The 18,002-nt window shown below is 43.3% G+C and overlaps 1 protein-coding gene across 6 annotated transcripts in view; it reads left to right on the top strand.

Moving 5' to 3' along the window:
- The window catches only part of arhgap46a (Rho GTPase activating protein 46a), a 44,699-nt gene extending 28,220 nt beyond the window's left edge, over window positions 1–16,479 (top strand). For 3 of the 6 annotated variants that reach the window (XM_074659428.1, XM_074659775.1, XM_074659693.1), the window contains 8 exons: window positions 1,195–2,644; window positions 5,909–6,575; window positions 7,683–7,775; window positions 12,175–12,248; window positions 12,541–12,740; window positions 13,341–13,432; window positions 13,518–13,687; window positions 14,954–16,479. In XM_074659428.1, the coding sequence (XP_074515529.1) occupies window positions 1,195–2,644; window positions 5,909–6,575; window positions 7,683–7,775; window positions 12,175–12,248; window positions 12,541–12,740; window positions 13,341–13,432; window positions 13,518–13,687; window positions 14,954–15,148 (2,941 nt within the window). In that variant the 3' untranslated portion in view covers window positions 15,149–16,479. The remainder of the gene's footprint in view (window positions 1–1,194; window positions 2,645–5,908; window positions 6,576–7,682; window positions 7,776–12,174; window positions 12,249–12,540; window positions 12,741–13,340; window positions 13,433–13,517; window positions 13,688–14,953) is intronic. The other 3 variants (XM_074659518.1, XM_074659845.1, XM_074659604.1) reach the window with 2 other exon arrangements.
- Window positions 16,480–18,002: the final 1,523 nt, after the last annotated feature.

The raw sequence follows: 18,002 nt of genomic DNA, 5'->3' as shown, positions 1-18,002 counted from the left end.
CACATGTTGGAAATGTGGACGTTCTAGGTTCTAGGTTCTAGGTTCTAGGTTCCTTCAACAAAGCTCATAAAATATGTATATATAAAAGGGGAAATCACACAAGTAAATGTGAAAGCAAAATGATGATCTAAGGCATAAAATAGTGCAGTTAAAATCAATTTAAACATAAGTAAATATAAAATGTAGGGCTGTCAATCTATTAAAATATTTAATCGCAGTGAATCTCATGATTGTCGATAGTCAATCGCGGTTAATCGCACGTTTTTTATCTGTACCTTAAAGGGAGATTTGTCAAGTATTTAATACTCTTATCAACATGAGAGTGGGCTATATGCTTGCTTTATGCAAATGTATGTATATATTTATTATTGGAAATCAATTAACAACACAAAACAATGACTAATATTGTCCAGAAACCCTCACAGGTACTGCATTTAGCATAAAAAATATGCTCAAATCATAACATGGCAAACTGCAGCCCAACAGGCAACAACAGCTGTCAGTGTGTCAGTGTGCTGACTTGACTATGACTTGCCCCAAACTGCATGTGATTATCATAAAGTGGGCATGTCCGTAAAGGGGAGACTCGTGGGTACCCATAGAATCTATTTTCATTCACATATCCTGAGGTCAGAGGTCAAGGGACACCTTTGAAAATGGCCATGACAGTTTTTTCTCACCAAAATTTAGCTCAAGTTTGGAACGTTATTAAGTCTCCTTCTCGCAAGCCAGTATGACATACTTGGTACCAATGTATTCCTTAGATTTTCTAGTTTCATGTGATACCAGTATCTTCAAAGTATATAAAGATATGGTGACAGTGCGATGTGTTCAGTCAGTACACTCAGTATTTTTAGGCACTTGGTTTGCACAACACACACTGGAGTTATTGTCTCATGGCTTTGACAAGGCTATTATGACTGCCAGACTAAAAATGGAGTAAAGTCTTTGGAGGTCAGTGAAATGCTTGGAGAGGAATGTGTGGATTGCTGCTGCTTTTCCCAGCCCTGTCAGCTTTGTATTTTTTAGAATAGATGAAATATAGCGAATGGCTTCATGCCTGTGTATGATTATATATGATTTAATGCTTCTATGGTACTGTCTGTTGACTTTTGGGTGTTTATTTTGACTTTATATATATACTTTGTTGCTTTGACTGAATCTCATTCTGTTTATGTTTTCTCCTTTTTTTAGAGATGCTTCTCAAAGATGGCAGCCTGTACCTGGTTCTAAGGCAGCCATGTTGGTGAAGGTGAACAGCATGAGCCGTAGCCAGCCCATCCCAACCTCGCAGCAGCAGCAGCAGCAGCAGCAGCAGCAGCAGCACAGTGCACACAGCAAAACCAACACCTTCACCCTGCACCCAGCCAGCAACAAGACCCAAGGAGGACACTCTACCCAGGGATATAAAACTGCCCCTTCTGGCAAAATGGCAGCTGACACACGTCAAGCTCATCACCTGAGGAAAGCCAGCAACGGCAGCTTCTGTTTGGTGGCATCAGACAGCAGCCATCCCAGTCCGCTCCTTCACAGGTCGCAGACCAGCACGCCATGCCCCGTCTCTCCCCAGTACGGTTGCACTACCCCAATCTACGATGAGCCAGTTACAGAATGTCCCATATATGATGAACCGCCAACAGACATGGAGGTGGAGGGGGCGCACCTGTACAACGGACAATCCCTGTCTCGCCTCACACCTACCCATAGCCTCCAAAAACCCAGACACCTCCAGCACCCGGGTTCATCTCATCCAGGGTCCAGACACAGGAGGAATCCCTCTGCCTCTGACTACAGCCCAGCTGGTCTGGAGTGCATCAAGCACATGATCAACGTGGACCCCAAACAGGGGCTCCTACCTGGCTCTCCTGTACCCACACGCACCCCTTCCCCTACCTCCAGGCAGGATCCTGTCTTGACCCAGCCTCAGCCACACCCCCAGCCCCAGGCCCACTCTTTGCCCCAGGCTCGAGGCCAGATGAGGGACAGAGAGCCAGGGACCCCAGGCCCTAGTACACTGGACAAGAAGCAAAACTGGCGGGTCCTTGAGGCCACTGTCCAGCGTGCCATGGAGGCACGACACAGCAGGCAGAGCAGCCAGGCCTCGCAGGACTTCCCCTCGACGACCCCCCAGGCCACGGCAAACTATCAAGACTCTGGTTACTCCACCGGCCCCTCCCCAAGTCTGAGAAGGAAGAGCAGGAGGAGGGTGGGAGCTGGCGGCGTTGCAGGAGGCAGGCCGGGGTCGGTGGGCAGCACCGGGGAGCTGTGCGCCCTCAACGAGAAGCTCATGGCCGAGATGAGGGAGGTGGTGAGTCGCTCCAACACCATGAGGGAGGTGAGAGCGGGGCTGGACCCGGAGGTGGGGGAGAGGGTCGTCGTACCTCGGACGCGCTCCCCTGTCGACTCTCTCAGGTGGTACGGAGGAGGGACGGGGGGGTCAGCAAGTAGGTGCGCATCACGAGAGGAACTCAGCGGGGCTCCCCGGTCACTGAGTAGGGCAGGTAACCATGGCAACCCTGCGCTGACCCCTCTGGAGATACCAGGGAGGCAGAAAAGGACCTTTGAAAAGGTGGACACCTTGGAGATGAGTGTGAATAGCCTGGCCAGCCTGTCCTCACCAGAGACCCCAGGACCGCCCTCCCAGGTAACCCCACCCCCTGTCATGTGTGTGTGTGTGAGACAAACAGCAAGAAAATAAATTGTGTTAATAAGTCAGAGAATACAGCTAATCCCATATCATGATACGTTCCTGTCTGATTAAGAGCTCAGCTGTGTCTGTGTTATTGTTGTGTGGTCTGTTTACCTCAGCCGGTTTGCTTTGATTCAGCTTTGTTTGGTCTGGAAGTGCTCTGATTACTGATGTCTCTCCAGATTCACTATCAGATTAGACAAGAATTCAGTCTCACTGACTACGTTTACATGCACAAAATATTCAGTTTTTTTGCCCTTATTCCGAAAAAGACAATATTCCTACTCAGCATGGCTAATGAAAATACATTTTCCGCTAATATTCCCGTAACCTGTGGCGGACTTGTTCGACTGTGTGAACACAGCCTCGCTCTTTCATTCCGTCAACCTCCACAGTGCGTCTGAAAAGATACATACTAGTGTTTATTCACACAAAAGTATGTTGAACAATAGTCCACATATTGGGTATGTAGTGCATACTATGTGATTTCAGACGCAGTTATATTCTATTGTAGTGTTGTTCCCATATTTTCATTGTCTATGGAGCAGTTCCACACTTTGTACCCTATGACATCATACATTTTGAGTTTTAGCACTCGTTTAGCAATTTTTGGGGATTTGGGAGAAAGTTGTTCATGTTTACTAATATTTTTGGTCTGTCTTAGACCATAGAAACAACAAGTATGAAATTTGAAAATGGGCGTAGTTCCCCTTTAAGCATTTGGGTATTACAGGATTTTTTAGCTGCCGCTTTTGTATTGTTTAGTGTGTCTAGTAGTCCTCAGAGAGCTGTAAGTGGAAGAAATGGACAGATTGTGTGACTGAGCAGAACAGAAACAAAGCAGATCAGACAGCACAACATATTTGGTTATATTTTGATTTTGCAGAGCATTAAATTACAAAGAGACACATGTGGAGGAGCCACGGTGATGGCTTATCTTAATGCCAAGGGTCCTTAAAAAGGTGCACATGATCGAAGATGAAAGAACTATTTGACTTCTCATAACAGTTATATAAGTAGCAGCATGTGGAGCCGGTTCCAAGATCTGCTACTTCTAATCTCCAAATCCCCTCTTGCAACAGAATCACTACCCGAACCTCCATATTACGTTATAGTGTTGTTTTCAGAAGCAGCCCCGCTGCACCTCTGCAGCTATAATAATGAATGTTTGGTTCAACGGGGAGCTGTGGGATGAAAACAGTAAGGCTAATTTGTCTCTTTGAAAAGAGCATTTTGTGAGTAATTCCCTCTTACATTCCAATCTTGAGAGCCTAAATGTCCCCGGGACATTAGGCAGTGGGCAGGCTGGGCACTGCTGACTATAATGGCCTCAGTCCCAGCATTACCTGTCATCCTCTTACCACCGTCCATCTGCCCTGCACCGCAGGTACTGTATACTCACATGCCAGCTCTGTGCTTGGGCATCTGGGGACCATGCCAGGCCAGAGAGATTCAGGACATGGCTTCCCCCGGTCAGGAAGGAGGGCCGCTGCGGCCCATATGGCCCAGGCTTGGCAGGGAGATGAGGAGGAGAGGCAGGCTGGTACCAAGGCGTATTGGTACCAGTGTAGCTTAAGCATGTTAGACGACAGCCAAGGAGCAGTGAGCGGGCCCCCTAAGTCTGTACTGGAATGTTCCTCAGACCTGCTGTTATATCACTCTCAGATTATGGCTCGCTATGTACGAGCAGCTTTATATTTCCATATTTGAACATTGTGTTCTTGCTGAAAGACCTTTTGAACTAGCTTGTGGAACTGTCCATTTCCACAAAAAACATGAATAATTCATGTTTTTAAAGTTTTCCACTGTTTCACTGTTGTGTCTCAGTCAGTCATCAAAGAACAGGCGGCAAAGAAAGGTTTTGCGTCGCCTCACTTCGCCTTTGTCTTGGCAAGTTGCACTCGAACACACCGCAAAGAGTACAGCCGATGGCCAACTACCACGTACGTTCTGTGCCTGCGTGAGAGGAAATAACTCTCCACACCAGCAGGCGGCGGTAGTCTGTATTCGTCATTCAAAAAGGGAAACCGGAAGACCGAGGACGGCGGATATACAAGCCGTTGTTATGATACGTACATGAAACAAAGCGGCGTTTGCCGACCATTTTCACACCACTCTCACTCACCACTTAGCTTCATTCTAGATGTCCATGTCGTTGTGAAAATATCCGTGTATTGGAATGATCAGATGAGATGAAGATGAAAAATTACAAGAGCCTTCTGTGTGTGCACTCTCGACTTTACTTGTTGGCTTGCAGACTAGAGCCAACGGTGCAGGACACACCGAAAAAACTAAGCAGACGGAGGCTCACCGACGGCCCCAAACTGTCCGACGGCTGACTGTTGGCTTAGTTCGTCAGGGCCTTAAATGACAGTCCTGTGCTGGTGCATCTGTGAGCTATCTGTAAAACAGTGTAATTTACGGAAAGTAGAAGTTCCCATTCTCTAGTTAAACATGTGCTTGTTGCGTTTGATCTTCTGGAGTTAACCTCTGTCACTCATTTAAAAAAAAAAAAAAGAAAATCCATCAACTCTCTACGACCGACTGTATAAACTTCTCTGCCAAAGCCGAACCTCACATCTGCTCCGTTTGATTGAGAAACCAAAATGTGAAGTCCAGCTTGTCTGGCATCCGTGAGTTCCACATTACATCAGGGTGTCATTGAAAACGCATATCAATGCGTTTAATGTTCCATTAGTAAATCTGAGCTTTGATTCTGGCTCAGGTTCGGTGTTGTTCCTGGCTGTTTGCGGAGCATATCTGGGTTACTGGCTTTCTCTGTTAAGGGAGTTTGAGGCGCTCCTTATGGTCATAAAGTCCACCGCAGGGATCACAGGGAGGTCTAGAGCATAGCTTTGGTTTTTAGCTGAGCCCGGTATGGGACGGAGCAGGGGTAAGGACTGTTATGCCACTATCTGGTCACCTGCTCCTGAGGCCAGGGTTCAGGAGGATTTGGGGAGAGTTCTTTTTCTTTTCTGGCATCAGGAAATTAATGTGCCGCTCCTGCAACTATTCCCCCTCGAGCCCCAGCACTGCAGAGCGGAGCACGGTAGGCGGAAAGCAGCGCTGCTCACAGTGTGACACAGTGAAGACTCTGCAGCTGCACAGTTTGTCCCTCAACTGCACTCTCGCCTCACCCCCTCTGCCTCCTCTTCTTCTACACCCTCCCTCCTGCTCCTCTTCTTCTCTATCTCATGTCCACCTCTTGTCCCCCTGCAGGCGGGCACCCTAGAGCTGCAGGCTCAGTTGGAGAGCAGGAAGAAAGGCATGGTGGACGGGCGCACTGCCTCCCTGGGCCCTCACCGCCCTGCCAACCACGACATAAGAGAGGGAGGTGATGGGGCGGGAGGAAGAGCACGGGGATCCTCCTACCAGCTCTCCTACGCCACCCTGCGGCAGCCCCCACCTCCCGAAATGGGCATGGAGGACTGGGCCAGCAAGCACCTCAACATGCACACGCAAGGCCTGTTCCGCCGCCGCGTCTCCATCGCCAACATGCTGTCGTGGAACCGCGGCTCCATCAAAAAGCCCATGCTGGTCACCAGCAACCGCGCCGTCAGGAAGGAGGCCTGCGAGATGTTCAAGCTGGTGCAGGCCTTCATGGGAGACAGGCCTTCGCGTCTGGACCGCCGCCACTGCGCCCTCCTCATCGTCACCAAGTGCTGGGACATGCCGGGGCTGCGGGACGAGCTGTACGTGCAGCTGGTGAGGCAGACCACGGGCAACGCCACCCCCAGAAGTTTGGCGGGAGGCTGGGAGCTGATGGCCATCAGCTTGGCGTTCTTCGCCCCCTCGCCCAAGTTCCGCTGTTACCTGGAGGGCTACATCCAGAGACACACGGATCCCACCAGCGACAAGAAATGTGAGTCTCAGACTGAGCAGCAGGGTGGGTCACCTTTCTTTCTTCTGTTACCTCTCTGTGTTGTCCAATAGCAACCCTCACTCCCAACATCATGTTCCCATACAACTAAACTGTATAACCAAAATACATTTCTCCGGTATCACGGTCGCAGTTTTAAACAGTTTTAAACAGTTTTAAACCGTTGATTAACAAATGAATGGAAATAAAACAACAGAAACAAAATGACATAGTTAGGTTTAGTACAACATTGTGTTTTGGCTTAAAATGACTACAACATTGAAACAAAACAAAACCAAAATGCAACAAAACTACTTGGTTAGGTTTAGTAAAAAAATTGTTCGGCTTAAAATTACTGAAAAACAAAACAAAAATACAAGAAATCACTCTGTTTCACACAGGACACGAACAGCGGTCTCCTGGGGGAAAGCCCTGTGTATGTTGTACCCCCCATTCACCTCCTCTCCCGCCCGCCTGCCTGCCAGGAGTGGACTTTCTCACTTGTTATACCCGTTATTATTCAATAAGGTTTTTTATTAGGGCTGTCAAAGTTAACGCAATAATAACACGTTGACACAAATTAGTTTTAATGCCACTAACTTCATTAATGCATTAACACAACTTGTGATTTTTAGGTTGTAACAGGCTCAGTTTAAAAGGTAGAGTGAAGATACTGGTATCATGAAACTAGGAAACCTAAAGAACCCACTGATACCTACCATGACATACTAACTTGTCACGAATGAGGTTAAATAACGCTCCAAACTTAAGCTACATTTTGGCAAGGAAAAACTGTCATGGCCATTTTCAAAGGGGTCCCTTGACCTCTGACCTCAAAATACGTTTCCTTCCAAACATAATTGAGAATGCAATTTAGTTGTATGGGAACATCATTTTTAGGAGACAGGGCTGCTGATAGTCGGCATAGTGTTTATGTAGGCCAGAGAGATGTCTCTCTTTTAATCACATTCATTTTCTTCCCTTAGTATTTTCTTTTGGAGTTGTAATTTAATTTAGTCAGTATGATCATGATAGAAAGCAAACTATTTGATGAGCCCAATAATCTGATTGTCGGCCTTGTGTTTATCTAACTGAGCATCAGAAATATGACCTTATCCGTCTTCTGTTTCATAGTGACTCAGTTCATATTAGAACAGCAGGAACTGAAGCTGAAGAAGAACTCAAAGTCCAGAAAGAAGCGGAAACAGAACTCAGATGAGGATGAAGGTAAATCTTCTGTTCATCTACTTGCTCTTCGGTCCAAAATATCACTTGAAGAACATTGGATCCTCAGTATTTCCCACTTGTACACGCTTATCTGTTTGACAGAGCACAAAATAGGCAGGGGAGGGACTCCCAAAGATGTTTTTCTACTTTCTTCAAAAGCCGTACAAGCCATAACAAATCTAACATATCGCTCCCTGCAGAGTGACCACTCTGAGTGGGATGGAAAATCCAGCGCTGTGCACTTTGTCAGATGAGTACATGCTGATGTACTCGCAGACACAATAAATGGGTTTCACAGAAAGTTGAGCTGAAAAAAACCAAAAACATGTAGGATGAGAATTTCAGATTGTTCTCCGTGCACACAATGGACCACACTGTGAGTCATTTATTAGCGGTCTCTCTTGCCACTCGCATGTCAAACAGCCATTTAAGGGGATACCTACTCATCGCCACGCGCCCTCATTAGAGCAGCCCACACACTGCCAGCTCTGGTGATGATGTCGCCAGAGAGGAACCCAATCGTCCCGCAGCAGACACCACAGCAGCACATTGTGCTTCAGTGACTCAGACTCCGACTGACTAAGAGGTCAAAGAGAAAGCCTGCTGACTAACTACTTCTGACTAACTCTAGGGGTCTTTTAGAGAGGGGGGGGATCTTGATGAAAGCCAGAAAGAAAAAACAAAGTCTCACATGTACAAAAAGAGCATAATGAGAGCTGCTGTTTGCTTGATGGATGGAGGAGCTTGGACGCCTACATTGTGTGTGACCAGAGTAAATAACAGCTGTGAGCAATAGGAGTAGAAGTGGGAACTGTGGAGTCCTCTTTTCAGGCTGGTCTGGGCTTGGAAAAGGACTTCTTAGGGCCCGGGGAAGCGTTGGTTTCAGCCAGCACTTGGATTACTTGTCTCATAAACAAGTTGAGACTGAAGTTGTCTCCTCCACATCCTTTAAAGGCTCTGTGCTTTTGTTGTGAAGTTTAGCTTCAACGCATGTGCAGACAGGTGTCATGCCGTTCTCAGCCCGGTACAGTACACTCAAGCTCCTAATGAGCTCGTATTTCTCCTGGGCTTTGGTTGCCTGGTTGTTGTTGTTGTTTTCATGCCATCAAACCTGATGTAAATATAGACTACCAGTAATGTTTAAACCCGTTCTCACTGCAGCAAAGGGGCTCTAGTCTGCACTCTTGCTTTCCTGCGAGTGAGTGTACAGCCTCATATGTTGAGAACCTCTGGGAAAAATACCCCGTCTTTGCAGAGATCAAGGGCAAATTATTTGCTCTCTAATTGGACTTAATTATAGTCGAACTTGGTCAGATTAGCAGCAGTTGTGAGCGTGCATGGGAGTCACCTGTTTGCCATAAATCTGGGGGCTTTGACTGTAGGGAATATGCTGGTGGAAAGTGTTTGTCTCTTTTTAAAATCCCATCTGTGTGCTTGTCCAACTGGCGCTGGTTCAGGTAGCTGATACAGTGGAGAGTCTGGGAACGGGAATAGACCCCATGAGAGCTCAGTGTTTGGTGTAAACCCGAGTTACCACGGCAATGAAAGATGGGGATGATTTCTAGGTCTGCCCCCTTTCAGTCGACCAATCGGTCGTTTTGGTCTTATTTAACTAAGATTTCTATAGTCGATTAATCATTTTTTATGCTTTTTTCATGCTGAACGACTTATTTCCAAGAAACTTATGAGCACATCTCTGGTAAACACAAGATTTACATGTGTGATTCTTTTGTTGAGAAACTCAGTTTTACAGATCTGTCGATTAAAGGGGCTAGATGTATCAGCTGGATCAGAAATTGCTTGTTAACGGTGAGACCTGTGGCCGTGAAGTTAACGACAGTCAGCGTCCTGTTGCTCGCGCTTGTGCTCGCACTACATAGACGCGAGCAAGCATCGGGCAAAACAGTGAAGCGGCACACACGACACTGAACTTGATTAACAGCTAAAACCACAATATCACACACATCACAATATAGGAGGCCCGGTCCAGCCCGGTTGATCCTAGTTTTCCCCCCCGACGTCAGACGGACTTCACTAGATATAACTTTTTTTGTGCTTCCGTGGAGTTTGTGTTGGAGTCGTTGTGGTCGGGGCTGGCGGTTGTTAGCGGTTAGTTGCACACTGTTAGCCTTGTAGCGGAGCTGAAAAGAGTAAAGGCACTCTCGAGCGTGCATGACGTCACATCTGTTTAATTTTCCCCAAAAAATACGGCGCACATTCTTCACTTTAAAAGCAGTCTACAGGCCGATAGAGGAAACCCAGAAAGTTGCAGAAGCTTTCATGTTTTAGGTTAGGTTACAACCTGTTCACAGGGTTAGGGGATTGGCAATAAAAAACGTTTATGCATATAAAAACTTACATACAGTCCCTTTTAAATCAACTAATCGAGTGTTAGTCGGCTAAAAATGTCTTTGGTCTTATGATTTCTTTTCATGAGTGCACACGATGACCCAACTCTCAAGGTTTTCTGTTGGCTTTTTGGCTGTTTGAGAACTAGAACTTAACTATTTAGGGACAAATCAGGTTCTTCTGTAGTTTGTGTCTCTTGAAGGACATCCAACCTCAGAAAACAACGTTGTTCATCTAATGCAGCTCAGACACAGATCTGGGACGTACAGTAGCTACTAAGGGCAGGCAGCAGACAGGGAGCCCTCTGTGTTTCTCATTCTCTCCAGAGCCCTTTATCTCTGTGAACGCTGATGAGTCACCTGAGCGTTGGATGAGCAGGCCAGATCCTGTCTCTAAAGCTTTTGTTCAACAGCGGTAGTAAATCTTCCCTCAGCCTGACAGTTTAGCCGGGCCTGCTCTAATCCCCATATGCCAGAATCACACCGTCAACATGCCTCTCCAATTACCACTGCCTTCCTCTCATTCGCTGTTTGACATCTGTGGGAAAAAAAAACAAAGTTTGTGGGAAAGAATTTAAATCATGTATTATTTTGTGTGTTCAGTAATGCCTGATGCTTAAGGGTTTTACATAGAGGACATAACAAGGGTTTGCATAGTGTTGTGGACTTTGGTTTTGTTGTTGTCAGGGTTATTATAGTAAACTAAAATTGAAACTAAAACGAAAATAAAGTGAAAAATATGTTTAGTAAACTGAAACTAAATAAAAACTTTATCAATTTAGAAAAACTAAACTAAAAAAATAATACAAATAAAATAAAAACGAATGCAAATTCATTTCAGTTTTTAAGCTATAATATATCACTACAGAAAAAAGGAGACGGCACGAATTTCCGTAAACTCTGGTGACATTGAACCACAGAAACTGAACGGACTAGACGTTCCAGGAGACGGCACTGTGCCACCATTGCTTCACATCAGACACTAAAGTAGCACGCAAAACATTAAATATTATGGCCATTCTTACAGAGTTCTCCTACCATGTATTTAGTATGTATATGTAGCTACATACATCTGAGACATTATACCTGTTCCTAACTAAAACAAACTAAAACTAAATATATAAAAACTAAACTAAACTTTTCTAAAAAAAAACTTAAACTAAACTAAAACTAGCAAACGCACTCCGAAAACTAACTAAAACTAAAATGAAATTGGAAAGTCAAAACTAAAATAAAATAAAAACTAGGCTGTCAATCGATAGTTAATCGTGATTAATCGCAAATTAATCACACATTTTTTTATCTGTTCAAAATGTACCTTAAAGGGAGATTTGTCAAGTATTTAATACTCTTACCAATATGGGAGTTCAGGTGACTTTATTTGTACCCATAGGTAGATTTGTTTTGCAGCAAAAAGTGGACAAATATGCTGCTCTATGCAAATATATGTATATATTTATTAATGGAAATCAATTAACAACACAAAATAATGACAAATATTGTCCAGAAACCCTCACAGGTACTGCATTTAGAATAAAAATTATGCTCAAATCATAACATGGCAAACTGAAGCCCAACAGGCAACAACAGCTGTTAGTGTGTCAGTGTGCTGACTTGACTATGACTTGCCCCCAAACTGCATGTGATTAGCATAAAGTGGGCATGTCTGTAAAGGGGAGACTCGTGGGTACACAAGGAACCCATTTTCATTCACATATCTTGAGGTCAGAGGTCAAGGGACTCCATATGTTCCATATGATACCAGTATCTCCACTCTACAACCTCCGAAAGATTGATTGCGCTATTGTATTAAAGAAATCAGTGGCGTTAAAACGAATTTGCTTTAACACGTTATTATCGCGTTAACTTTGACAGCCCTAATAAAAACTAAACCTTTCTGAAAAACTGAAACTAAACTAAAACCAACAAACACACTCTGAAAACTAACTAAAAGCAAAACTAAAATAGAATAAAAACTAATTGAAAATTCAAATCTATCATAACCTTGGTCGTTTCTCAGTCCTGAATTGTCCTCTTCTGTCTCCCTACAGGTTTGCCTATCAGCACATATGCCAAGTTCTGCCATCGGAAACTGCTGAAGGTGGCGATCACCGGAGGCAAAAAGGTAAGCTAAAAGAATAACGAAAGAGGAGTTAGGTGTTGCATTTACACACTATAAAACATTAGTCACTCTCACATGATAAAAATAGGACGAATCAGTTTGAAAAGTTTCAATTTGGCATCTGAGTCACCCCAGGTACCGTCACAGAGAGACATAATTACAGTCACCGGTAGAGACATAAACACAGACCCAGTCATAGTAGCGCAGCTGCAGACACCGCCATGATTAGTATCATAGTCCCTGACGTACACAGGTAGTAAATCTTCTCCCTTCCGTACCTCTCTCACCCCTCCAGGGTCTACGTAAGCCCACGTTGGAGGAGATCGACCACAGTAGGCGGGCCATCGTCACTCCCTCCCTGTTTGGCAGCTCTCTGGAGGAGGTGATGGAGAGGCAGAGCGAGCTCTTCCCAGATAGGAAACTACCCTGGGTGCAGGTTCAGCTGTCCCAGTATGTTCTGGCTCTGGGCGGGGCACAGACGGAGGGCATCTTCAGGTGAGACCGCCGATTACATGCCTCGACTTGAGCGGTGTGTGAGAGAGGTTGAAATTAGAAGGGGATCTTATGTACTGTATGTACTTTATTGTATGCATAGTGTGTATAAACAAATGTGTGTGTGGTCTCCCATATCACTGTATTTCAAAGTAGGCTGTGTACAGTACACACAGCAGAACAAACAGCTGCTCTGCTCCTGAGACCAGCTCTGTTTAATTTGATACTTCATAATGTGTGTTTACATTACTGCTAAAGCCTACGAGCACGTGGGAACTACACGGCTGTGTGTTTGCGTAGGGTTTCCTCCAGCAAAATAACATCTTGACTTATTTAGAAAAGTGTTCCCTCCATGTGAAACTGCGCTCCTCCACGGGGACCGTCGTGAACAGTGTTGTTTAGTTGTGTTGTGTTTATTCTGTTTTTGTTTTGTTCCAAAGAAATACTGCAAACAAAGAACAGTATAGTTCAGCCACCAGGCCACATTTGAAGCCAATTGGGTGTGCATGAGTAACAGATTTGCCACAGGGCATGGAGTCTGTAATGATAGGAGTAGAGCTCCCTCTTGTGGCCACTGAGTGTAACTGTGTTTTTTATTTTCAGAGTGCCTGGAGACATCGATGAAGTGAATGCGTTGAAGCTCCAGGTCGACCAGTGGAGGATCCCGGAGAATCTCTCCGACCCAAACGTTCCTGGTGAGGAAGGAAAAGGATGTTTTCAGCTTGTTTGTTGTTGTTGTTTTGTAAATATGAATACTAAGAGTACGTTTGTCTCGTTCAGCCTCTCTGATGAAGCTTTGGTATCGGGAGCTGGAGGAACCTCTCATCCCGATGAACTTCTACAAGCAGTGTGTCAGCCACTGCGACGACCCGGTGGCGGCCATCGCCGTGGTTCAGTCTCTGCCTGAGCTCAACAGGCTGGTGCTCTGCTACTTCATCCACTTCCTGCAGGTAACTAACATGTTGACAAAGATTTTCTGAACGCAGCCCATACCCATAATTTACCCCAGTCAGGGTTCATATTCCACTAACACCATCATGACAATATCTGTACAAGGTTTTGCCCTTCTCTCCTTTTCTTGTGTCTTTAGTTTCATTTTAATGAAGATGTACCATGTTATTTTTTCACACACACACACACACACACACACACACACACACACACACACACACACACACCGGTTTGTAATATTATATTCAGCCCTGAAAACAAGGTAACTATTGCCAGCTAAAACTATTACAAAAAATATTTCAAGAACTAACATTTAAAAAAAGAACTCACTCAAGGTATCCTCCTACGACGGTTTGTATGAAAAGTTATTCCCCATTTTTCTTAAATTTTCTTAACGAATGTCCAGCAACCTGTGTTAATATCCGCTCGTTACATACATTTATTCTTTTCAAAAATAAACTTCCGTCTTCCCAGGAAACAATTTAATTAGGTTTAGGAAAAGATTGTGGTTTGGATTAAAATAACTCCGGAAGTGGCGTTTCTTAAGTACGAAAGTTACGTGACAAGTTAACGCTGACTTCTGGTTTCACGCAGGACTCGAACCGCTGTCTCCTAGGTGTGGTGTTTTTTTTCCCCACATATTTTTTATTATTTTCAGCACAGAAGGCTCACAGTTATGTTATTTTCAACAGTTATTAGATACAGTCAGACCCCCCCCCAAAAAAATATAAAAAACGGATGAAAATGGACATTTGACATAAAATAACATACAGTGGTTAAATGTGTCTGTAAAAATAAATATAAAATAAAAGACAACAATAGGAATAGCAGATAATATCTCATAGAGTAAAGTATATTGTCCTCGGACTCTCATCGATAATGAATGGTAAAAGGCGATCATAGAAATATATTTAATGTTTTACGTGGCACTAGGAATAACTTGCTTCCACCCTGAAGGGCCTTTCAACAGAGTGTTTGAGCTCTGATGGTAAATAATCTATGACGGGGTTCCAGGTCTTAATAAATGAGCCCTCATTACCCCTAAGGACTGCACTCATCCTTGTGATGTTTTTGTCGCTCTTTATACTTATTGGTTCACGATTACGTGGATTACATATAAATTGATTTTGTGGGATATGTATATATGAATTACAGTGCATTACTTTACGTAAATATAGCTTCAAACGGTATATGAGAACAGCCTGACTCACTGCAGGTCAAAGGTCAGCCTTGCTCACTGCTTCCTCTCTCCTACTTATCTCCAGGTATTCGCTCAGCCATCCAACGTGGCGATAACCAAGATGGACGTGAACAACCTGGCCATGGTGATGGCCCCCAACTGCCTCCGATGTCAATCCGACGACCCGAGGATCATCTTCGAGAACACGCGCAAAGAGATGTCCTTCCTGAGAATGCTGATCGTCCACCTGGAGACCAGCTTCATCGAAGGCGTGGTGTAGACACTGTAAACCCGCAGAGCTCAGCAGCTGCAGTTACACATTTACAATCATGCATAAACACTGTTTCTGTTCAGACCACACTGGAAACTCTCGAGGTGAGATATTATACCTCTTAAAGCACAAGCGGTGAGAAAACAACTCGGACTTTGGACCCTTTGTTCTCGCTTTGCTTTCTTACTGAGAGACAATACACATCACCTTTTAGGTTCCACTGTGTTTTTTTGATACTAAAATCAACAGTGACGGCTTTAAAGTGGCTCACTTTACTGACTGTATTTTCTAACCGCTGCATGTGAACACAGATTTAATTTCTTACTGAATAGGTAGTAATACCGTTTCACAGGACAACTGGGCTGTGTGAAGTGAGAGTCTTACAGTATTTACTTCATTCACTTGCACAGAAAGACAGCGGTGTTTGGTTTCATTCAAGTGTGTTTGTGTGTGTGCGATTGTCAGAGTGTGAACGAAAGACACAGCCTTCCTTTACCATGTACAGAAAAATAGGAAATATAAAAAAGAACTCTTGTAATGGTGTCTTATTAATAAGCTTGCCTGTGCTGTTTTGATTCGTCGTGCCGATAGCTGGTGTCCTCGCATTTCATTTTACGAGGCGCAAAAGAAGCCGCGCTGCCACAACAATTCTCACTGAGTCTTCATTTCAAAGCACAAACTGGAAGGATGTGCAGGAAGCTCTTTGTTACAGACGGTGGCGATTTTCTACGAAAATAAACTTGGAAGTGCTTTGATTTTACAACTCAAATGAAGCCGGACGAGTTTTGTAATTACAGTTTGTGTCATAGTGATGTGGGAGGTTGGTAACTCATCTGATAATACTCTTTCTCTATATATAAAAACAATAGTCTTTCAGTTGGATTTGTGTTCTCTTTTGTTTGTGGTCTGTATGTTTTTTGGCTCAGGTCTTCTGATAAAACGGGTGTTGGATGTGATAACTGTACACGGCCTCCCTCACAGACGGAACATTTGATTAATATACCACAAAGATTGGAGAATGGAGTATTGTTCAACTGTCGAGCACTATGAGAATGTAGATTTAAGCTCTCCCCGATGTAAATAAATTAATGGTGTAAATAGTATTAACTCTCCTTAAGTGTATTCTAATGATCCAGGTTAAGGGTGAAGTTAAAAGTTGCTGTAAAGAGCAACAAAAAAGTGTTTTTGTAATTAACATTTCTCTGCTGTAACCGCCTGCCTTTTCAACATAGGACTGATTCAAACCACTTTCCATGTGTGTGTGTGTGTGTGTACATGTGTGTTTGCTTCTTGTTATAATATGGAATGAGTGTCCATAAATAAAGGTTTGTTCAAGTGTAGATGGAATGCCTCGTGTTTGTGTTGGCATGTTTGACTTTTGTTTTGTTAGTGGGTCGCAGAGAGGAGACAGGAAATGAGGGGAGAGAGAGAGAGGAGGGACAACGTGCAACAAAGAGCGCTGACAGGAAGCTGCAACCACGAGATCAATGTCTTAAAATGAGTCTCTAGAGAACATTTAATCCGCCTCTCGTAAAGAATGAAGCAAAATGAGCTCCACAAACACACAGAGGGTGGGACACAACTGAGTTTGTTGGATATTCTGACCTCTTAAATCAGTGAGATCATTGGGAATTTGTCTAAAATACTTGCAGGTGAAAATCTTTTGTTTCAGAGTATTGTTTAGGTTTATTTGACTGGAGTCGTTGAGTCATTTCAGGTGAAAATGAATGATAATTAAACAATATTTTTGTATTTAAACCTCAAATTTGGGCTTAATGAATGGCCAAACTAATGGATTATTATATATTACCAGTTTAAGGGGTCTATAAGGGGTCAAATCCCTCAAAATTCACAAAATAGCAGTACATATATTCCTTAATGTGGACCTTAAAAGGACCTTAACTTTTCAATTAAGGTGAAAATATATTTGATTTTTTTTCTCCTTTTTTTCCAATAATATATTTATTGTTTTTTTGTTCATTTTGAAACAACAGAACAAACATTCACAAACATCCTCAATAATAACATTCTCGGTACAAGGAAACTTAACAAACTTAATATTAATATAAAATAAGCCAGTATAGATACAGGAAAAACACATTATATACAAAAAAAGTATAAATAAATAATAAGAATATACACAAGTAAAAAAAATTAAATTAAAAAGAATAGAATAAAATAAAATACATTTACATATATTTAGACTATATGCATGGTTTAAGAGATTGTTAAGGGGTTAAAAGAAAGCCCTTACAATTAACCAAATCTTGAAAAATATTTAATCTTAATTAAAACGTGGTATTTTTCACAATTTTTATTCAATTTTAAGGGTGTTTACTCCCCAAACCGTGCATACAAGCCAGTAAATATACCTTCAAATATTACAATCTATTCATTTATCCCCATAATACCTCATTAACAATGCCTATATACATCATTATCAAAAATGGGGTAATAAAGTCAGGTTTTGTTTTTTTAAGGAATTTGTTTTAAGGAGGTTTTGCAGGGTCTGTATTTTGCATAATACAATTTTATTGTTTTGATTCAGCAGTGCAAACTGTAAATATTCATTGAAAGCAGAAGCAGTTACTCTTTGCATTTCTCAATCCACCAGTATTTCTCAGAAAGGCCTTTTAAAAGGGTACAAAGTGTTACGCAATCAGATACAGAAAATAACAATCCATTAGTGTCCTCTGTTTTGAACAGCTAAAGATCATCTCACGTCAGCATTCAGGAGGCTTTTCAGTCTGTTTGTCCAGAGTTATGACGGTTTTATTCCTTTGTATCTGTGACTGAACAGGTGAAAGAGTTAGCAAACAGTTACCAGCCTCTCCCCGTCCTGTCACACGGCATCACCTTCACT

Source organism: Sebastes fasciatus, chromosome 1 (genome assembly GCF_043250625.1).
Source record: "Sebastes fasciatus isolate fSebFas1 chromosome 1, fSebFas1.pri, whole genome shotgun sequence".
NCBI lineage: Eukaryota > Metazoa > Chordata > Actinopteri > Perciformes > Sebastidae > Sebastes > Sebastes fasciatus.
Note: the sequence above shows the minus strand (reverse complement) of the source record. Positions and strands in the feature narration are given on the sequence as shown.